At 54.2% G+C, this 23319-nt stretch overlaps 1 protein-coding gene across 1 annotated transcript; it reads right to left on the bottom strand.

The window, feature by feature from the left end:
• Positions 1 to 784: 784 nt before the first annotated feature.
• On the bottom strand, positions 785 to 17367 carry LOC307053180 (uncharacterized protein; the record flags this gene model as incomplete). Its single annotated transcript, XM_079704482.1, has 4 exons — positions 785 to 1115; positions 1459 to 1549; positions 16910 to 17313; positions 17361 to 17367. 4 exons carry the CDS (start codon positions 17365 to 17367, stop codon positions 1084 to 1086), a joined length of 534 nt encoding a protein of 177 aa, XP_079560608.1. The 3' UTR covers positions 785 to 1083.
• Between the last annotated feature and the right edge of the window lie 5952 nt (positions 17368 to 23319).

The following is a 23319-nucleotide window of genomic DNA, read 5'->3' as shown; positions in this document are numbered from 1 at the left end:
TCACTTGATTATTAAGATTTAACCACCAATCCAACCGTGTGTTAGTTTATGCTGTACAGGCCCTTAAACATCATCAGGTCTGGATGGTATGTGGCATGGGTGCCTCCCTCCCTTTCCCAGAGCCATGGCAGACACCACAGTCCATCGTGGTCCTCTTTCCTGCTCAGTCTTACAACCCGTTTCAACGCAGCACCCTTGGCAGCCAGAACCAGGTGACTGGTCCGGAGAGGAAACTTGTTTGCCGTCCCAGATCGAACCCGCTACTCTTTAGGTTCCCTCCAAAACATCCCACCTACTGGCCATCCTGTTCCATGGCAGGGGCTTAGGACCTTCTTGGGGACCTGCCTGGCTATCTCTGGAGAACTCTGTTACCCAAGTCTTCCGGGTAATACATCAGCCCCCTGCTTTTCTACCCCATTAAATCCAAGTTCCTCTGCCAGGATCACACCTGGACTGCTGACAGCAGGGCAGAAATATCAGACAGGAGTCCTGAGATCCAGACAAAGGCCAGTGCTTGAAGTAAGCCAGGCCCTTGACCTTACTCACGAACCCCAAGTACCACGTGCTTTCTTATATCACAACTGTTAACACCAGGGTCTTACTTGCTAGTGTGTGAGTACCTCCTGACAGAGCCTGGAGCTTAGCCATCTACAACCCAGCACTATGAGTCCCAGAGATGACCTGCTATAATAATTACAAGGGTGATCATGTTAAAAATAATAGGAGCACTTAATTAACGTAGGCGATGTGTCTGATGCTGTTGGAAGATTTTACCAAATTAACTCATTTAATTGTCGTAACAACCCTATGAGGTATAACTTTGTCCCCATTTTACACTTGAAGAAATTTTGAGACACAAAGAAGTAAAATAACTTTTCTAAGGTCAGCCAGCTAGAAAGCAGCAGTGCCAGGATCTAAAACCACAACAGTGTGGCTCCAGAGCCCGTGGCCAGTGCGTCGTGCTAGGCAACCTCTCGTGGCGGGCAGCGTGGTGGGTGGGTGCAGAGTTGGGCCAGGCCAGAGGCAGCAGGTCCAGAAGTGCTGGGAAGAGGCCAGCAGTGAGCCGGGGAGGTGGTGTCAGAGTCAGGGAGGCCTCCAAGGCCGGACCGCTGCCCCTGCGGGAGAAGCAGCTGAGAGGTCAGGGCCCAAGGGGCACCCAGGGTAAATACTAGTCACTGGGAACAGACACGCCCCCCCCCCATCCCAACTGGGACAAAGTCTGCCAAATAGGGCACAGGTCTGGTACTGCCAGGTGCTCCTGCCCCGAGGACCAGGGAGAAAGCTGAGGGATCAGGCAGCTGGCCAGCATCGTGGGAACGCCGGGGAGGGGTTCTGAGACCTCCTATTTCAGCACCCCTGTCTGGGGCCCTCTCCACTGTGCTGGTCCCTGCCCCAGCCTGTCTCCTTGTGGTCCTACGCACCGGCTGCTCCCCGCCCAGCTTGGGGCTGGCGCCTCACCTGGAACCCCTCGCCAAGGAGCCTGAGCTAGGAACTCGCACAGCTGCAACCTTAGGCAAGTTACTGACATTCTGTCCCTCGGTTTTCTCTCCTGTAAAAGTGGGGACAGTGGCAGCATGTGACTTGTGGTGGTCATGATAGGCTACATTTATTTGCTTGGCCCAGTGTCTGGCCCAGAGAGAGCGTTCACTAAACATCAGGGAGTTACCATCACCAGCATCCTTCGAAGTCCATCCCACGTCCCTCCTCCTGCAGGAAGCCCTCCTGCCTCTCCAGAGTCCTTCCTGAGCTCATGCCCTGCAAACTGGCTGGTGCCACAGATGACAGCTCAACAGAACTCAGCGCCTCGCCACTCCGTCCTCGGGGCGCTCTCACGCCCATCTGCCGGCTGTCTCAGCTCCCCCATTCCGCCTTGGGGGGCAGCCTCCCGCAGCCATGCTGGAGGACAACAAGCCCCCGCATGCTGCTGACCCAATGATGAAGGAGATTTAAGCTCCTCAAAGACATTTCCCCAAATATTCAGGAGTTGCTTGTTCACTGAATAGACTGAGCAGCAGATACCAAATTGCTGGGAAGTCAGCATGAAACGGTTTCTCCCTCTGGTCTTTAAACCCGGAAGTGCTCTCCATCCTAAAACCTAGCCCCTCTCTGGGTTCCTCCCGTTTTGGTGGATTTATCCTTGGAGAGAAAAACCTGTTAAGGACACATGACATGAGAAAGGGCCCATTTTTCCTGAGCCCAGAGGAGAATGATCCAGGAGGAGTAAAGTGGACAGGCCGCCGGTGCTGGCCACCCTTCCCCCAGCGCACACAGAGGGTCAGATCCGGAAGACTTGCCCGTCCAGTCAGTACTCCCAGAGCACCTCCAATGTGCCTGGCCCTCGGAGCTGGGGAGATGGAGATGAATGAGCCCCAGCGCCCGGCTTTGGGGTTCATGGGGTGTGTGTGTGGGGGCAGACAGACAGAGGACTACAGTATACAAGGCTAAGTGGGAGCACAGGGGCAGCGGGGGGCATCTCACCCAGCCTGGGGGCACTGCAGAAAGCTTCCCGGTTGAGGCAATGACAAAATGGGGTCTTGAAGGCCGAGTAGGTATCAGCTAAGGTAAGTGATAGGGACAAGCATATCCTAGGTGAGGACCAGAAGTTGCAAAGCTGTAAAGCACAGAGGTGTGAAAAACCAAGAAGGTGCCAAGTTCTGCAAGCAGCGCCTGTGACTGGAGCGCAGAATGTGTGACGGGTGCGGTGCGGTGGGAAGGGGAGTGGGAGGAGCCCCTGCCGGCTGCCTGACAACTGGGGGTGTTTGTCTTTGTATCCAGAGCACTAAGCACAGTGCCTGGCACGCAGTGGCTGCTCATCAGCACAGAATGATGAAGGAACAAGTCCAGGGGCTGCAGGGCGAGGCAGTGGGGAGCACAGGGGCCCCGCATGACCCCGAGGCCCCCGGACCCTCCCCTCCCCTCCCCACAGGCGCGCCATGCAGGCTCGCTGGAAGGCCGCGCGGTCCAGCAGGCCCACAGCTCTTTCTGATGACCGCAGTGAAGTTCACCAGCCAGAAAAGCCCAGCAGACGCTGCATAACGTGCACAGGAGAAACCGAGGGCTCCAGAAGCTCAGGGGAGAGGAGAAGCAGACGGCAAAGGGCTGCAGGGCCGGGTGGCAGCGGGAAGGTCACGCAGGCGGAGCCGGCATGGCCACAAAGGCCCAAAGGCAGAGCTGTGTGGGGTGGCATCTGGCCGCCCCATTTACCAGCGGGGAGCACAGTCCGAGGCGTTAAGGCACGTGCCCGAGGGCGCAGCTTGGAAAAGGGTGAAGCTGGGGTTTGGCATCCAGACCGACAACTAAAAACTAGAATTCTGCCCCACTCCCCACCCAGCTAGCCCAGGCGGCTGGGTGGGTCTGCGGGGGTCTCCGAGCTGAGGGGTTAACGGGGGCTTCGGTGTCTCAGGGTCCGCACGACCCTTCAGAACAACGTGCTCCACTGGCATCCTGGGCCACGGGGGTGCTGCCACCTGGCCGCTTGGCCCTCACAGGCCCACGTCCTCACGGGCTGAGGTCGCACCCCAGTGCCCGGCCCCCTGTGTCCCCATGTCCCACCACCACAGGGAGGCTGGGGCTGCACTCAGTCCAGGGGTGGGGGCAGGGCTGCCGCCTGGCCCGCAGCTTCCTCGAGGGGCAGAGGGGAGGAAGTGGCTTTATCTCTGGATTCTTATTCTCAGCCCTGGGGGCCACTCCGATTTCCCTAGGGCCGGGCAGTCTCACCCGCAGCTGAGGAGGAGCTTCCCAGCTTCAGGCCGGCATCTGCGCGCCCATCGGGAAAGTCACCCTGGCCATCACCCCAATGCAGAGGGTCGTCTTCTGGACACTCTGGGGCTCCTCAGACTCCCCAAAGCCTGGCAGGCTGCTCCGCATCCTGATTCGGCTGCTCCCTCGGCCCATGCCTGGAGGAGGGGCTCCTGCGAGCCCTCCCCCCGACCACGGGGCTGCTCAGGCTGAACCCCGCACACGGGACCCCCGCCAGCCCGCCCCACCCCTCTGTCCTCGGCCTCCGCCCCCAGCTCCAACATCCCTTTACCTCAAATCCCAGGCCAAGGCCTCGTGGCACATCTCCTGCCTGGGCCCCCCTCACGGGCGCCGCCCTCCCGCCACTCCAGCGCGGCCACCCCTCAACCAAGCCCGGGCGCAGTGCTCCTCCTGGAAACCGCCCCGGAGCCTGAAGCTCTCCCCATGGGCCCTCCCTGAGCTGACCGGCATCACGTCCCCGGCGCCCAGAGCCTCTCTCCCACTGATTCCTAGTACAGCGTCCTTGGGGACAGGGGCGGCGTCTGCCCGGGAATGCTGTCTGCCCGCCCTCCCTCTTCACTCTCCCCGGCCTGTGAAAACATTCCCTCTAGGAGGCACGGCCGCCCTGCGCCCCAGGCCTCCGTCCACTGAGCCGCCTCGCCTGCGTCTACGAAGTGCTGCCAGGTGGCAGGTGGCAGCCAGAGTGCTTTGCAGACACTATTCCGCTGATTCCTCATAGCCACCGCATGGAGAAGGCTCTGTTCAGCCCCTGAGGTCCCCGAGGTTCCATGGTTGTCCAAGCCACGCATCGTCACCTGCAAGTGACCACGAGCTCCCAGCTCAGCCACATGGCCACACTGCCTCTTCTCCCTTCAAATCTAGGAGCTGGGAGTTGTTTTACTGTCACATTTCCCCTGAGGGGGTGGGGCTGGGGGCTACAGGCTGGGCTTCATTTTCCTTATCTCGGGGTCACCCTGGAGCCCGGGCACAGCTTTCCGCACAGAAATGCTTCCGGTGTCTGCTGTCTGCATTCCCCAAATGCAGGGGTGACCCTGGGAGTTGGCTGGGATTCTGCTTGGGTGGCGGGTAGGCTGAAGTGCTGTGGGCCACACAGAGAAGTGGGGTGGTGGCCCTCACAAGGGAGATACCATGTGAGCAGTCCCACTGGACACACAAGGGCACCAGCCCAGAGGAGGAGTGGGTGACTCTAAGGGGGTCCTTCCCTGTCACCCACACTCCCAAACACTGAGCCCCCTGTAGCTCCCAGGGCCCAGTTCCCTGACCATCCCTGCCTTCGGGCTGGGGATGCCACACCCCACCCCCAGAACCCCCTGATGGAATCAAGGCAGAGGTTCTCATACTGTCTCTCTCCCTAGTGGAGGCAACCAGAGCACAGCTTCACAGGTTGTCCCTCAGCGCTGTCCCAGCCCAGAGCTGCTGCCTCATGGAACCTATGGCTTCACATCAGCCCAGCAGGTAAGTGGCCCAGGAAAAGGGCAGGGGTGGTGACAGACAGCAAATGGAAGGCCTGGGTGCCGGGGGCAGGCCTCCCTTTGTGTCAGCAACCCCCTGTCTATGAGATGGATGCTTCTTGCCAGGGCTGAATGGTTAAACTCCAGCCCCCCGCCTCCTACCTGACCCACTATCTCAACTGCTTTACCCTGCAGTAGCAGAAAGAGGGACTCAGGAGACAAATGGACACCCCAAACTCATGTGTAGGCAGAGGCCAGGTCGATAAATGAGAGAAGGGGACAGGCACAGGCAATAGGGAGCAGTGGGGCCTGTGGTAAACAGGAGGCCACTGGTACCTTCCACCACCTGACCGCCATGACAGAAGCATATCTGCAACGGGGCTTCCAGTCAAAAATTTTAAAGGGTAGCCAGAAATCTGAATTTTTATGTGAAACTGATTTTTTACATATTGGCTACCAATTAAAAAGTTTTACACATTATATAAGCCAAATAAATCACCTCCCTGGGGTGGGGTGGTGCAGCTGCTGCTACCCTGCCACCTCGAGCATGCCAGCATTGAGTGGTGTGGCCACTCCAAGGCAGACGACCCTTGGCGCTGCCTTGGCCTGGCCTAGCTTCGGCCGCAAAGAGGTGTGAGGTTAAAGGAAGTAGCAGTGACACTGCGGAGCAGCTGCAGGGCTTACTCAGCCTGGAAACTTTCCGGTCTAGCCGCCTTTAGCTGGGGGAGAGCACACAGCCACCCCAGGAGCACAGCAGAGCCCGCGGAGGAAGAGGGCAAAAAGGCACATTCAAAAATGACCGCTGCTTTGATTTGTTTCCATTGTTTGTATTCCAAAGGTTAAACATCATAAATGAAAAATGTGAAACATTTTATGTTCGACCCAAAATGAGAAAGAAACAGGATCTAGGCCCTTCCCTGAGGTGAGGAGAGGCGACCCAATCCCCGTTCTAAACGAGTAAGCAGACTGCAGAGAGAAGGGCTGGAGCAAAACAAAAGGGAAGCTTCCTGAACACGAGGCGGGCAAGGCCATGAGCGGCCGGGGAGGTGTGGGGTTTTCCTCAGCAAAGGGAAAGTCCAGGGAAGCAGGACCGGGGTGGGAGGGTCCAGCCGCCTGGCTGTGGAGGCTTGAACCAGGCTGGAGGTGGGGAGGGATGTCTTCTCAGGGACCCTGCCACACTCCGGAAGGGCAGGAGGCCACTCTTCACATCTCTCTCCCCAAACCCTAAAGAGTGGCTGCATCTTTCCTGCCCTCCTACCCAGCCTGGCCAGGCCAGACAGCGAGCTGTGGATGCAGAGGGGGCCAAGGGCAGAGTGGGCAGACCTACTCCGTTCCCAAGGGGCAGGAGCCGCCTAGAAGCCGCCATTGGCCAGGGGGCCGGCCGCCCACCTCTCTTTCTTCTATATACAGCACTTTTATAAGAAGTCATGAATCAAAGCATTTGCCCCTCTGCTGGGAATGTGACATCAGGCAAACCACTCAACCCGGGTGTGCGCCTCCATTTCCTCATCTGTTATCCACGTCCTCACCTCACAGCGTCTCTCTGCGAACAGAATGAGCCAATACACTCAAGTGCTTAGAACAGTGCCCGGCACAGAAAGTGTTATTATTACTGTCCTCCTCCTCCTCATCCTCATAAGTACGTTGTGGGAACTCTCTCCAACGTCCCCTCCACCAGATTGCACAGAAGGGTTCCTGGGGCCACACAAGGCTGCTTTCCAGGCTGCCCCAGAGCACTCAGGACAGGGGCAGGAGGGGAAGGAAGCGGCTGCTTTTTATTTTTTATTTATTTATTTATTTTTTAATTTTTATTATTTTTTTAGTTTCTGCTTTATAACAAAGTGAATCAGTCATACATATACATCTGTTCCCACATCTCTTCCCTCTTGCGTCTCTCTCCCTCCCACCCTCCCTATCCCACCCCTCCAGGCGGTCACAAAGCACCCAGCGGCTGCTTTTGAATCACCACCTTCAGCCCGCGAGGCGCCCAGCACAGCCTCCTCTGCAGGGAGACCTCAGCCACCCAGCGGGATGAAGGATCACTGCTCCTGCCTCTGGGCCACCCCAGGGCTCATCAAGGAAGCACATTCTATTCCTGATGATCTGAGGAATGATCCCCACCCACAGTCCGTGCTGGCTTGCTTCGGGGGTGCAGAGAAAGGAGAAACTGTGGAGCTACATCCCATCGGCGGGGGACGAGCCCAAGCAGGCAAAGCTGGAGGCAGAGCGGATGTCAGGAGCTGGACATGAATCCAACGGACCCGGTTTTGAGTCCCGGCTGTGCCACTTACTAGCTGTGTGACCTCGGACAAATGACGTATAAACCTCTCCGTGCAAAACTATCCTTGGTAAATGGGTAGCAGCAACCAGCTGGAGGTGGAATCAGGCCGAGTGCCGTGGCCAGGGCCGATCGTTAGAATGCCTGTGTATCACGTCCTGACCACGTGCTACACTTCCCTGACCAGCACCTCAGACTAGGTGAGGTCACTGCTCTAGTTCCCAAGACACCCAGCTGTCTGTCTTGACGGCACTTTGCATGCTGCACTCAGTTGCCTAATTGTTTATGATGTAATGTGTCTTCCCCACCAGACTGTCGGCTCCAGGAGGGCAGGGCCCATCCTCCGTTTTATTCTCCACTGTATCTCTGGAGCCCAGCGCATGCCTGACACCAAGAAGATGCTCAATAAATATCCTGATCTACATCAGCTCTAAGCCTCACAGCTACTCTGAACACTGTCCTAACACAAAGGAAAAAAGACGAACACTTGAGTTTGCTCTGGTCATTGGGAAAGCCTGACTTAAGAGTCTGACCTGGCTTGGAACCTCGACAGTAACAACCCCACAGCTCCTGCTGTGGTTCCTGCAGGAGGTCACGGTGTAGGTCTGGGGTGCATGCCTCTTGCTCAGACAAGCTCTTTATTGGCTCTTTTCAGGAGTAAAAGGGTAGGCTCCCAGCCTTGTCTCCATGTCTTTACTCCTCTATAGTCAAAAGTAACGGAAATGGGGAGTTTTCAGAAGTTCTGGGGGAAAGTGTCCAGGAAAATTGGTCCCTGGAAAATGGCAGTCAACTAGGCTCGAGGAGACAGAGAGCTGGGGAGAAAGTCTCCAAGGGCGTGAGCAGGCCAGGGGAGGGTGTCTGACGCTCAGTTTTAACTTCTGCCCCGTTCTAAGCTACGGGCAGCCCCCTTTCTCAGAGGCCCTTGGTGACAGCCTGTTACGTACAACAGCCGTGGCTCAGCAGGGCTTAGGGAAGGAGGAAGCCACGCCTATGGTACCCACGCAAAGTGTGGCAGCTGACCCCGGAGCTCAGATGGCCTGCTGGCATGGTCCCCACCCTGCAATCCCCAGAAACGCTGCAGATGGGGACGGTTTCCATCAACGACTGCGTAATCTTCATAGAAAAATAAATGATACACTCAGAAAACCGGCACAGGGAGAAAATCCTTGGGGAAGAATGAAGATCTACTGGGGCGAGCACCTCTCCATTTCCACGTATGTGGGATGAGGGCCCCGCCCCGCATGACCGGGCTAGAGGAGAAAGGCGGGGGGGATGCCTGAGACATGTGTCACAGCAGCACTGTCCCTATTACAGACACCGCTAAGGAGGCCCACGGCAGATGCGGACTTGCCCAAGGTCACATAGAGGACAGGTGGGGGGGCAGAGACTCAGCAGGGGGGCCCTCTGGCCTGCAGCTGGGCCCCTTCCCACTCTCCTGTGGGTCTTCTGAGGAAGGGAGGCAGGACTGAGGTTCCCTGAGGCCCCTCTGGCTGCCAATCGCTGGTGGTGCCAGACCCTGCCTGGGGCCCTCTCTTTCCTCCCTTCCACACAGAGGCTCTCCCAGCCTCCACCCAGCTTTCCTATCCACGCACACCAGCCCTAAGGAGAAAACAGCCCCTGCTGAGTGCTTTATTAGAATGGTTATTTGATGGAAGTGCTAAGTGACCTGCTCCCACTCCCCTTTTCCATCCCTCCAGCCATCCCCAGTTTGAGCCCAGAAGTAAAACAAAGGCTTTGCTTCTTTATTTTGATTTCCTGCTTAAAATCTCAAACATGCAGGAAACACCCACCCAGCCCCAGATAAGTGGACTGGGGCCACTGCGGGCAGGCAGGGCCGGGGGTCACTGAGTGGGGTGGCCCGGAAGGCTCTGATGCCAGCTGACCTTAGCTCCAGGGAGCGCCAGCAGGGCACCGGGGCCTGACTTCCTTTGCGGGAAGAGAATGGGTGTGCGGAGCGTATGGGGATTGCTAGGCCTTCTTGACTCTGTCGCCCGGGGAATCTCAACCTGAGGAATGTGGGTGCGGAGGGACCACTGAGAAGACATATCTCCCCTACAAGTTATTATTTAAGATATGCCCCCAAGGCTTTGGGACCGTGGCTCCACCCTTTTCCATCATCTCCAGTTACAATAAAGCAGGCATTGAAAGAAGAACGTGATGGATGCTATTTTTGGGCTGCTGAGCCCTTGTGAGAGAATGGTGCTCGCCAAGAAAGATGCATTTGCCTCCGCCTCTGCCTTGGGACCTCCATTCCCAGTGGAATTAAAATATAAAGGGGTGAATTTGGCAGTCATCTAAAAGGGGGAATTTTCAAGGTGTGTTAAAGTTCTAGAGGCTAAAAAGAAGAAGAAGAAGAAAAAAAACTGGAACTGAGTTAAAATGAATTTTGCTCTTGAAGTGAATATATAATGCTTCGGGAAGCAAGAATCTGTCCCCAGGCCCCCCCAAAAATGGTCAGCCCTAAGGGGAGAGTGGGCCTCCCCAACTCCAGCACATCTTCAGCAATCTCCACACAGCACCACATGCCTACAAATATTTTTACTTTTAATCTGGGTAGTTAGGATACTAGGGGCGGCCTAACACATAGTATGTAGAGCAGATTCTTTTTAAACCAAAACTTTTCTTTAAAAAGTAGGCCGTCAACATAACATGTATGTGTATTTTTGCATAAACAAATAGGAGCTGACTTTAGAATATGCTTAATTGCCTTCCTTGGTACAGTCTCTGACCGTTTCTACTGTAAGACAAACCCCAACAAAGCAGGTCCTTCTGAGGTCTTTGGGGTCCCAGCCTTTGCTGGCTTTTGCAGCATCTCCATGGAGTCAGGGGAAAGGACGCAGGCAGTGTTAGCCTTTGTTGGCAACTCAGGAACGGAAAACATTTCAGCTCATTCTCACCACTTAGTAAAGAAAACTCGGGGACCGCCTCAGGTCTCCGTGTTCTATTACGAAACTTGTTCAAATGTCTGCCCCCAGTTTGAACTCCTTGACTCCTTGAAAATGGAATCTGCCTGGGTATGCAAGGCCTTTCCAGAAGGTTTTTCATCTTTTCTGCGCAGCTTTAAAAGTGGTGCTTTGCTAACTGTCCTAAGTCAAGCCCAAGCTACCTGCAAATGGGCCATGTCAGGCTCCAGCTCGGGAGTGGAGTCAGGCGGGGGCGGGACGGGAAGCAGGAGGCTGCAAACAGTTGGGGGAGAAGCCTTCTCCTGTCTCCTGTCGTCAAGGAGAGCTTCCCCCTCTGCCGCTGGAGAGCTTGGCAGACGGGAGGACCTGGGACCACACACCTGGGACACCATCTTTCTGTGAGAGCCGAGGAAAGGGAGAGCTGGCAAGGCCATGTTAGGGGTGACAAAGGTACTACATGGCACTCCGGTCTTCCTTCCTGTAAAGCAGTCCTGCACTTTAGACCAGAAATGTATTTGGCTCAAGATTGTTGACGATGAGCAGCTTAACAAATCGGTGTCATCTAATGGTAAAAAGAAAATCATGGGGTTTTCTTCTCTCTTTTCCAAATATGTACATTTACCATTTAAATTACAGTTCGCTTTGGGCAGCTCTGACTAAATGATGCTCCACAGCCTGGCCTGAAGCCACAGTGCTCAAGGCAAGTATGTATTCGGATAGAGGAACTTTCTGAAAAAGGTTAAATCCCAAGATGCACACTCATTCCTCCCTGGGGTGAGTTCAGGCCGCAAATGGATCTATCGACAACCTTGATGGAGACCCAGGTGGCATTTTCAGTGAATTTGCTGGGGACGTGGAGGTAAAAGAGCCAGGACATGGAAACTCGGGAGCGAGGCTCCAAAAGCCGGCCGCAGGCTGAGGGCAGGCCCAGCCAGCCAGGCCTCCTGACCAGGGATGCGCTGAAGCCCTGCCAAAGGGATCAGGTGCAGACAAAACGGTCGCATCTGCTCATTTGGGGTAAGGGGTACATGGTGCTTGTTATATATTATCCTTCATCTTTATATATATATATATATATATATATATATATATATATTTTTTTTTTGTGTGTGTGTGTGTGGTATGTGGGCCTCTCACTGTTGTGGCCTCTCCCATTGCAGAGCACAGGCTCCGGATGCGCAGGCTCAGCGGCCATGGCTCACAGGCCCAGCCGCTCCGCGGCATGTGGGATCTTCCCGGACCGGGACACGAACCCGCGTCCCCTGCATCGGCAGGCGGACTCTCAACCACTGCGCCGTCAGGGAGGCCCCATCTTTTTATATTTTTGAAAATTAAAAAATATACCAAGTGCACAAATGATGGAGGGGTTCCTGGTTGACAGTGAGATTAATGAGTCGGGGAAAACCACTTCCATCTAGGCTCCCTCTGCCTTTCTCGCCAACCAGCCACGCCTGCACCTCCATGGCTTCTGCTGCTTCACAGCGTCGCTGTGCGTATACTGCTCTGTGCCCTCTCCTCACGAGGCCTTCGCTCCACTGCAGCACTGATTATGTATGGCCAGAACCCTGTGGGCCATGTCCCATGAGCACCAGGAGAGAAGGGGCGTGTCATCAAATGACCAAAGTCATCAGTCCTGGGAGCAGCACTGAGTAACAGACGGAGCATGTGCTCCAGGACCAGACAGACCTTGGGGAGACTCCTTCCAGGCTCTGCGCCTCACAGGCCATGGCCGTGGGGATGCCTCCTTAACCACCCTGAGCCCCCGTTTCCACGTCTGTCAAAGGCTAACAGCAAAACTGTTGTGAGGCTTAGAGACGGCCAATGAGGAGCATCTACCCCAGGCCAGGCCACAAGTCTTCACTGCAGGAAGGGAAGGAAGAGACGGGAAGGAGGGCGGGGAGAGAAGGTGGACCTCCAGAGAGGCCGCCTTTAAGCCATGCCATCTGAGGAGCAGTTGGAGAAAGCAGGCTGCTTGTGCTGGAGAAAAGCACGATTGTCAAGGTTCACCGTGGCACAGATCCAGCGGGACAGGTTAAAGGGAGAAAGAAAAGGACTTTGCCGGGATAAGTGAATCCCCAAATGGGGTAAACTGATTTAAGGGGCGTCAAGCTCCCTGCCTCTGAAAGTGTCCAGCTAAGACCCGCCCCTCACAGGCTGCACCGGAGGGACCCCCTGTTGAAAGTTTCCCAGCCTCCACTCAAGGGGTCACTTTCCCATTTGGGCTGTATTTGTCTACGACTGAACTATTACTGGTTTAATCTTTACCTTAAAATCACCATACTTTTTAACTTAAAATTCTTACTTAGCCTTAATCTGAGTAAAATAGCCAGTAAAAAAAAAAAAAAGGGTTTGATGTCATACCTGTATTTTATAGTACACATAAATAAGTGTGAATATAGACACATATATATATATAACTATTAAAATGTGTCCCAACTAAAACCATCTACCTCGTCACTATGAGAAATGTGCTCTCCTGGGTCTGAATTGAGACGAAATATGCTCCAGGGGCCCCTTCTGGGTCTATGATTCTGTTATCTGAAGGCTGCTTGAATACTGATAATGCTCTTAATTCTTACGGCCCTTTCTGGTCTCCCAAGCATGTTCTCATCTGTGTGTTTCATCTAATCCCCATGACAACCCTGAGGGCGGGGCAGAGAAGCCACAGACGGAGCCTGGGCCCCTGCAGCGCAAGACGCTCCCAAGGCCCTATCAACGGTCACAGAGGACCTGAATCACAGCGCAGAACTCTCCATACCCCCTCCCTCCGTCTACCGCCACACACTGCACAGCCAAATCCCTTCCTGGTACTGTCCAAAATCTCATTAGCAACACAACCCAGATCCAAATCACGATGTTTTATCCATTTAGGTGGCCAGATGCCAGGCTCTGTAGATGAAAATATGCCTCTCTGAGACCCAGAATGTCATTTCATAACCAATGATGACCCATACTGTCATTTGACCATCTGTCCATCAAAAGGCTCCACCGAGTAAAGCTATCAAAAATACTAAAGGAGGGCTTCCCTGGTGGCGCAGTGGTTAAGAATCCACCTGCCAATGCAAGGGACACGGGTTCGAGCCCTGGTCCGGGAAGATACCACATGCCACGGAGCAACTAAGCCCGTGTGCCACAACTACTGAGCCTGGGCTCTAGAGCCCATGAGCCACAAGTACTGAAGCCCACACGCCTAGAGCCCATGCTCCGCAACAAGAGAAGCCACCGCAGTGAGAAGCCCGCGCACCGCAACGAACAGTAGCCCCCGCTAGCCGCAACTAGAGAAAGCCCGCGCGCAGCAATGAAGACCCAACGCAGCCGAAAATAAATAAATATAATTAATTAATTTTAAAAATACTAAAGGACAATGATACGGACATTAAAAAGCTAAATACACACTGCTACTTCATGATCCCTACAAGGGGGATGGCTGCAGAAAGCTGCCATGGATCACGCCAATGGGCTACCCGCCCTTGGCTCAGTGGTGGGGCTCAGTGGAAGGCCGGGGGAGTCTCAGAACAGGCGGGACCAGCCTCATTATGTGCAGCAGGAATGCTACCTAGAAGACTGGAGATGGACACCAAGGGATTTATGGCAGACACCAAGGAGTGCAGTATGGCTGTCACCTCAGCCTCGACAACGTCCTCTGCTGTCTGAAGCAGGAGGTGGCAGCGCTGTCCTCTCAGTCAGAGTTCCACAAGACAGACCCACTCGCTGATTGCATGGATTTCCACCCACAAGCTGAGAACTGACACCCGTCCCGCCCTACTTCCACTCTTGACACCGGCTCTACCGCGACAGGCTGCTGGCCTGGCTGGGAGGGCAGAGCCCCTGGGTAGGTCCTCAGTGAATACAGTGAAGCAGGGCATCTACCCTGGGATCCAGGGCTCATTTTCAGAGATCCACAAATCTCCCAAACTGAATGCCCAACTTCATACATCCAAGGAACTTTTCTTTGGGCTTCTCACTGGCATGTTAAAGAGGCAGTGGCCCAAGAAGGTAAAAATCATTGCTCTGAACACTCAGCCCTCTTGGCTGCCTGTCCCATGCAAGAACTTGCCGGAAGTGGCACTAATATCCCATCCCTGTGTCCAGAGACTTCACAAAAGCTGAGAACGTCTTTGGGAGATCTAAGCTCTCCTTAATCCACTATTACTTGGGTTACATTATTTGCAGCCAAAAGCACCCGCACTGATCCAGTACCACAGGGCCCAGCGGCATCACCCGAGACTGTGAGGGGTGGCAAGGCCTCAGAGACCACCAACAAAATTCCTCTCAAAGCTCAGCCTCTAGACCATGCATAGCTGCCAGATGCCCAGGGCACAGGGAGCTCACCCAGTTCCTTCCTTTCTCCCATCCCTAGACAAAGGTAGCTTTACCTCCTAGCCAGTCAGATACCTTCCCCGGGCCAGGCAAGCACAGAGCCTCTGGAACTCAATGCACACCCTTTGGACACTTGAGTGCAAGAGTGCACACTCTTGTGCACTCCCAGCTTTGCACAAGAACGTGTTCCCAATTAGTTCACATGTGTATGGTTTGTGCAAACTACATGATGCTCATGAACAGGTATGTTTTCAGTCGCTTGCAGGGAGGCACACTCCATATGGGGGCACTTCATGGGTAGACAATGATGACACCAGATGTGAAATATAAAAGGGAGGTCACATTTCCCCGAGAAGTCACTTGATGCAGCAGGCTGGTCAACATGTGAATCAGGCTGATGTTAGGACCAGGCACCCCAGGAGCTAGTTCAGTCCATCAGAGCCCAGAAGTCCTCCCTGGTTCCAGGTGATCACTCAAGCTCAGGAACCAACCCCAGGGATAATGGACTTGCCTCTCTATAAGCAGCTCAGATCAACTGAAAGTGTGAAATACCTGTGGTTAGAGCTAATAAATGTTATACCTGTCACAAAGATGTCTTAGGTAGGTGAAAACATAAGTAGTGGCAAATACAAACAGAGCTGGCAGCCCTGGAAGACTGTCACTGCCCCACCAGGGTTCAGCAGAGGGCCACACTGCACCCCCATAAGAAAATGTTGAGGCGGGGGGCAGTTTCTATTAGAGCACCCGGCTTACACAACCTCCACCCGCACCCCCAAAGAGGCTGGCAGACTCTGCGCCTCGAAAACCTCAGAGCATTAAAGCTCCAACCTTCCTGACCTAGCAGAGAAAGGACAAACTACACCTTAAACCACAGACAGAAAAGCTAATTGGCTGCTGGGAGTGAGAACAGACTGGGGGGTCAAAACCATGAATGTTTTCATGGAACATTTTCAGCCCCAGTCAGCAGGGACATGCGATTTACAGGAAATTAGGAGACTTACAAAAATGTTAGCCAGCTCAAGTTTCTTTCCTGGGAAGAAAAGTAGGAGAAACTCTAAGAACTGTCTTGGTGAAAGTGCTTTGTTCACTGCAAAGCCCCTGACACGTGTCAGTTATTAATACCAGCAGCTCACCACGCCACACTTCACCCAACCAGTGAAAGGCAATAGAGCCAAAGCCTAACACAAGCTGCACCTGGAGGCTTCAGGCCAGGTCAGCCAGACCCTCACAAGAGGGGCCTGAGGAGCTGCGGGGTCTACATCATGGACCCTAGATATGATCTTGCGCAAGTTACTCTTTCTAGCCCCTGTTCCCCATCTGCATATGGGGGGAATAATAAAACCCTTCTGCAGGAGTCTTGTCAAGTGATGAGCAAGCATATCCACGTCAAGTGCCTGGTCTGTGTCAGCCCTGCTGGCAGCTATTATTACAGTGGAGCTTCAGGGCTTTTAAGTCAGATTCCCTTATCATTCCTGCTGCCGGGGAGGTCGCTCTTTTGAGGCCACAATTTTGAGCCTTGTCAGTCACCCTCTCTGGTCAGGTCCAGGATAGAGTGTGAGTTCTGGAGGGGCAAGAACCATTCAAGCCCAAGGAGGGTTGCTCGGAGTAGGCGCTGGTGGGAGGAGGAGAGGCAATCCCAGAGCTCGGGGATCAGGGCCGGGATGAAGTGGCCCTTCTCCACCTCTCCAGCCTCGGCTCTGGCCCTGGCCAGCACAGACCTCAGTTCCAGCCACAAAGTCTAATTGGTGTCCAGTGCCCACGCTCCCGCCAGGCGTCACCTCCCCTAGGAGGCCTTCCCTGCCCTTCCACGCTGTCTGCTCCCACAGCCCCCGCGCTTCCCTGACCCCAGTACCGACCACGCCGGGCTGTCGCTCAGTTTGCACCTCTGCCTTCCTCGCGGCGCGGTAACTGGCACTGTGCCCTACACTCGGTGGGCGCCCCTGCAGGTCCCGTCAATGAATGAGCCGGGCCCTGGTTGTGACCAGAGCCCCAAGCCCCCGGCGCAGCAAAGGTTTATGCAGCAGCTGCTTTTTATCTTTCAGATGAATCTGACAACTCCCTCGGCCGATCCCTGCCCTCGTTAACGCCATTTTAAAAGGGGAAAGATTCCCCCCCCTCCGCCTCCATCCACCCGAGTCCCGCCGCCCACCTCCCCATGCGTTCTCGCCAGGGCAGACAAGGAACCCAAGGGCGGTTACCATGAAAGGGGCTTTCCGCGCGGTGGGGAGGCCCTTCTCACTGGGGTCTCGATCGTCTCCGACTTCTCGATCGCACACCGTCACGCTGGAGCCTGCCGTGGGGGCAAAGGCCACTCTCCGCCAGCCTCTGAGCGCAGTCCGCCTGTGGCGAGCGCGGCCGGGCCCGGGGCGGCCACACCTCCCGCCCGGAACAAAGCGCCCGGCCGGGTGCCCTCCCTTCCCAGCCTGCCCCGACCGCTCACCGCGCGCTCCAGCCCGGCTCGGCTCCGGCCTCAGGCCGCCTCCTCCATGCCCGCGCCAGCGAGAAAGCAGCGCCGCGCCCGCCGGGCCCCGCGGCAGCCGGACTGACGGCTCCCGGCCCGCGGCCTGACGGCCGCTCTGGCCCGTCCCCGCCCCGGCGCTTCCTTAAAGCGACCGCGCAGCCCGCGCGCGCCCTGGTCGCCCGGCGCGCCGCGCATTCCTTATAATGCAACAGCGGCTGCTAAAAATAGAGCGCCGCCGCCGTGGGCGCAGTGGGGGCCGGGCCCGGCGCCGCGACCCTGACACCCAGCGGGCCCCAGATTCTCAGGACGCGCGGCCCGATGCTCAGGCCATCCGCACCGAGCGCCCCGGGCCCGGCAGGGCGAGCGGACCCGGCCACGGAACCCCGCCGCCGCCGCCGCCCCCCCGCCCCGCGGCCTCGCGCACTTACCCAGGTCCGACCCTCTGCGCGGCGGAGCTGGCTTTAAAGTGGACGCCGAATGGGAATTCGCCCGGGCCTCTTTAAGAGCCTCTGCGCTCCAGCCTTTAAATCTCCGCTCCCGCCCGGCCAACTAATGAGCCTGCAGAAGCCTCCCCCGTCCTAGGCGATCCCAGCCCGCCACCTTAACCGCGTTCCCTTCGAATCCCGGGCCGTGTTTCTTCCTAGATCCAGTCCCCAGCGTTGCTTCTCCCAGGCCTTCTCGGTGCCCGGTTCCTGGGCCTAAAGTTCGTTCAGATGGAGGCGACGGACGCGGACGGGCGACACTCGCGATCCATTTTATTGTTTCAGTTCCTCTAACTCCTCTCCATCGGCGTCATTTTTTCCTTATTTTACAAATTGAGATATAATTCACATACCATAAAATTCCAGCTTTTAAAGTGGACAATTCAGTGGTTTTTAGCATAGTCACACAGTGGCAGCCACCACTATTACCTAATTCCAGATCATTTTCATAACACGCCCCCTCTTCAAACAAACAAACAAACAAAAACCGCTGAACCCATTTGCAGTCACTCCCCATTCCCTGCTCCTCCCCCAGCCCCTGGAAACCACTAATCCACTTTCTGTCTCTATGGATTTGCCTACTCAGGACATTTCATGAAAGTGGAATCATACATGTGGTCTTTTGTGACCCAGCTTCCTTCACTTCGCAGGATGTTTTCAAGGTTCATCCACGTTGCAGCATGTAGAAATACATCACTCCTTGTGACTGAATAGCATTCCATTGTGTGGACACACCACATTTTGTTTATCTTTCATCAGCTGATGGACAGATTGTACTTTTGGGCTATTATGAATAAAGCTGCTATGAACATTAGTGTACAAGTCTTTGTATGAACATTTCATTCCTTTTGGGTATACATCAATACCTAGGAGTAGACTTGTGGGTCATATGCTAGCTATGCTTAACATTTTGAGGAACCCCCGAACTGTTTTCCAAAGCAGCTGTGCTATTTTATATTCCAACCAACAGTGTATGAGAATTCCATGTCTCCACATACTCACCAACACTTGTTATCACCTCTTTTTGATTACAGCCATCCTGGGGGGGGGCGGGCAGGTATCTCACTGTAGTTTAGATTATCAGTGTCATTTTTGAGGATGTTCTTTTTTGTAGACGGACCTTGATGATGACTTGGAACCAGCTTTACACATCTGGGGAACTCATTCCCTTATCATTTTGAGAGCTTCGCCCACCACCCCAGGTCTCAGGAAACTTTGCTACCCTGAGTCATTCATGCCATGGTGGTTTCAATTGGCACCCCAGGCATCCAAGCAGCCATTTGGTGAGAGCTATTGTGCCCCCTGCAGCCACTCCCACCTGCTGTTCTGAAGGCCCCGTGGACCCCTCGAGTCCCCATGGCTTGGGGGAAGGTTTGGGTGCCATCAAGAGTATCTCATCTCGGTAGGGAGTAAAAGAACTGGTTGAGGAGGGGCCTTGAGGGACAGATGTTCATCTTGACTGGCTGGTCTTGGCCTGGGGCCTGCATCTTCCTCCCCCTTCCATTTACCACAGGCCTTGGCGGAGGCAGGCAGGGGCCTGTGTGTCCTGCTTGTCTCTGCACACTAGTCAAAGGTTTGTCTTTATACCCCTTTCATACACAAAGCTTTAAGAACCTGTTTCCCTTAGAAATGGAACTTAGCCAGCTAGTAATCACACACAAGTACCTGAGATTCTCTAATGGCGAGATTAGACCCTGCAGGTTATGGCTGGGGTCTTACAACAGGGTGTTCATCCCATTTGGGCTGCCACTTCTGCTCTTTGAGCCCTGAAATAAAGCAGGGCTCAGCTGCTGGCAAATAGGAGCTTTAGAGAACAGGACCACTGAGCAGAAAATTGAGGCCTGGGATTGATGGTTCATTCACTCAGTAAATGCTGCCAGAGCACCTACTATGTGCCGGTGCTGTGCAGAGTCCTACCTCCAAGCAAACTCAGAGCAGCAGTGGAGGGGTAAGTGGTATGGAATCAAGAGGCGGGAGGGGGGCAGAGGGAGCCCAGAGGATGGGCACGTAACCCAGTGTGGGGAGGGGCAAGTGCCCAGGGCAGGTTTTCTGTGAGAGGTGATGATGGAGCCAGGGTTTGATGGACAAAGACCAATCAGCTAGGCTGTGAAGGGAGGGAGAAAACCTGATAGGCTGAGGTATGACTGAGCTGAAATCTTTCCCCAAACTCCAGCAGATCCCCATGGCTGACCAGGTGTGCATGGGGCATGATAGAAGGTCAAGAACCCAGGCAGGGCTCAGGCCAAATTTCAGGCCCTGAGGTCCGAGGCCAGACCCGAGGCCAGGAGACAGTTCCTGGAATAGGACAAAGATCGGAGCTGTGACCCAGAGTAGAACTTCCCCGCTCAGTGACAAGAGCAAACATGCCTGATGCACTGCAGGGTGTCCCATGCCAGCCTCTCTGCCCAAACCTTGCTGAGTGCCATGCCTCACAGAAGACCCACACTGCTGTCTTGGGGTTCAGTAGGCAAACCTGGGGGGCCTGTGGACTTCAGGGCCAGGAGCCAGCCAGGTCACTGTGGCACAACCTTCCTCCAGAACTCTCTGCCCCAGTGCGGCCCCTGGGGGTTCAAGCAGCTCTGGGCTCCGGAGTACTCATAGCGTGCCAGACACGGGCACAGCGATGGGTCTGCACGCCTCCCAAGGACCCAGGCAGAAGGTCTCACTGGCCCTGCTTTAGGCATAGGAGACCACAAGCCCAATACAACCCAGCCAGTGGACTGAAAGTCAGGGCCTTCTGAACACAGAGCCTCCACTCTCTCCCCTATGTCTGGTGGCCTCGGCAGGCAGGTCAGTTGGTCAGTTGTGTGTGTTTGTGTGTGTGTGTGTGTGTGTGTGTGTGTGTGTGTGTGGTGTTGGGAAAGCAGGGAGAAGGTGAAGAAAACACTAGCACTTGTTCCAGTCCCAGTCTCCTCGGGCCTGTGGCTGGAATTTATCTTTTGCTGACCCTGGTGCACCAACGAGGGGTTAGCCGAAGAGCCTCACCCCACCCACAGGCCTGTCCTTTCCCTCAGCTGACCTTTCTTCTGTGCCAACTACAAGACCTTTTGCCAGGGATCTGGCACCAAGAACTCCATGGTCTTCTCTCAGGGCTGTCATGGGCTTTACCGACGCAGGTTCAGCCGTTTCTCAGCTTCAGCTCTCCCTGCTACCCCTCTGCACCTGCCACAGCTGCCCCAGCCCCACTAGGAGCTGGGCCTCAAAGGATTTTCTTCTCTGATGCTTAAGGTTACTGATGCTTGTGGTCCATCTCACTGTTGTGGCCTCTCCCGTTGCGGAGCACAGGCTCCAGACGCACAGGCCCAGTGGCCATGGCTCACGGGCCCAGCCGCTCCGCGGCATGTGGGATCTTCCCGGACCGGGGCACAAACCCGCGTCCCCTGCATCAGCAGACGGACTCCCAACCACTGCGCCACCAGGGAAGCCCCCAGAAGAGCAGCTTTTAATCAATCGACTTCCCACGCATGGCCAAACTTCTCCCCAGAGTTGTCCATACTCAACTAACATTTGTTTCTGATCATTTATTTTTCTCCACTTTGTCCTTCCTCTGTTTAAACTAAAATCCAGCGGTTTTTAAACATTTGGGGGGGACTTCCCTGGTGGCACAGTAGATAGGACTCCATGCTCCCAATGCAGGGACCCGGGTTCGATCCCTGGTCAGAGAACTAGATCCCACAGGCATGCCGCAACTAAGGAGCCTGCATGCTGCAACTAAGGAAGCCACCACCCACAACTAAGACCTGGCACAACCAAATAAATATTTTTAAAAATAAATAAATAAACATTTTGGCCTGCAACCCATAGCAATAAAGAGGTTTCACATTGCAAACCAGGACACAGACATACACACACAAGTGCAACAAAAATTTCATGAAACAATACTTATTGTTACTATGTGCCATGCACTCTGACCTATTCTATTCTGTTTCATTAGAAAATGCTAGCAAGACCTACTAAATTGATTTCACGCCCCACTAATGGGTTGTGACCTACAGTTTGAAAAACACTGAACCGTGGGTTTTTTTTTTTTCCATTTTAAATTTATTTATTTATTTATTTATTTATGGCTGTGTTGGGTCTTTGTTTCTGTGCATGGGCTTTCTCTAGTTGTGGCAAGCAGGGGCCACTCTTCATCGCAGTGCATGGGCCTCTCACTATCGCGGCCTCTGTTGTTGCGGAGCACAGGCTCCAGACGCGCAGGCTCAGTAGCTGTGGCTCACGGGCCCAGTTGCTCAGCGGCATGTGGGATTCTTCCAGACCAGGGCTCGAACCCGTGTCCCCTGCATCGGCAGGCAGACTCTCAACGACTGCGCCACCAGCGAAGCCCGTGAACCGTGTTTTGACACCTATAGCCTCAGGGTAGTGACATGATAGAAATTTGTCAAGAAAGAAAAGTCTACTCTAAGATTTTGAAACACATGCTAGGGACAATAGTTTGAAAAGAGTTGAGTTTCATAAGCCCAGGGGATTTCCTCTTCTAAGTAGGACGTGGTAGGTTGTGGCTGGTCAATTCTCCTATTGCAACAAAATGAGATGAGGCTCTCCAGCTGTTCCCTCTCCCCTCCCCAAGGACATTTGCTAATTCGGGGCACTGGCTGATGATCAATCTTTGTCCAGAAAGAAGACTTCTAATGGAATAAAGAGAAACCAGTAAAGCTTTTACTGGTCACATGGTATTGGAACGAATCTAAATGCATCTAAAAAGCAGAGTGAAATCTTCCCAAGTCCCACAGTGCTTAGAAAATAAAGCCTTCCCAAGAAGAAAGAGCCTGCCTCAAAAACAAGGGCAGCTCCTGCCTCTTCCTGAGATTTGCCAGATTTTGAAGCTCCGTGGGGACAGTGTCCAGAGAGCTGGACTGTGAACTTCTGAACGGCAGAGCTGACTCTCCATAACCTTCCATGGCTTAGGAGACAGAGATCTGCCAGGCTCTCAATCAAAATCCACATGTGAGGAATAGGGGTAAACCGGAGATACGTTGAGTCCTGTAAAAATTGAAACCCAGCCCCAACCCAGCTCAATCCTTCAATGGATTGAGATGATCACTCCTCAACCCACCTGCTTGTCAGAGGAAAGAGGGAACACTGTGGGTCAAATGACATCATCTGGAGTCTCTCTACCTCTTATTTACAATGTGCGTGTATAGTAAAACATAACTAGCCCTGTGAAGAGGCATGAACATATAATTGATAAGGAAGAGAAAAAATTGTAGACACCCAGATCATTCAGATATTGGAGTCAGTAGACAGAACTTTGACTGTGGAGGAACTGGAACTCTCATACACTGCTGGTGGAGGTGTAAAATGGTATATCCATGCATCAGCCAGGATGTATGCAGGATACAGAAACTACACAGTACTTTGGACAGGAAATTTTAATATAAAGAATGATTAAGTATTAGAGGGGACGACCTGCTAAGGAGAAAAGAGAACTCTGAAGAATATAGTTATGGCAGATGTCAGGAGCAGCCTCTCGGGCTGAGAGAGAGCACCCAAAGAAGGAACAAGTCTGTATGAGTCCCAACCTTCGCCTTCTACCAGGGCGCTGAGAACCATACCTTGTCAGAGATTATGTAGCCATGACCCACTGGATGATGAAGAGGTTTGCTGAAGGTCTATGCAGATGGTATTCATTGGAAAGCATTCCTCCTGGTGCTGAGGGAAGCCA

The sequence above is a fragment of the Hyperoodon ampullatus genome (genome assembly GCF_949752795.1).
Source record: "Hyperoodon ampullatus genome assembly, chromosome: 5".
NCBI lineage: Eukaryota > Metazoa > Chordata > Mammalia > Artiodactyla > Ziphiidae > Hyperoodon > Hyperoodon ampullatus.
This window is presented reverse-complemented; position numbering and strand designations above follow the sequence as displayed.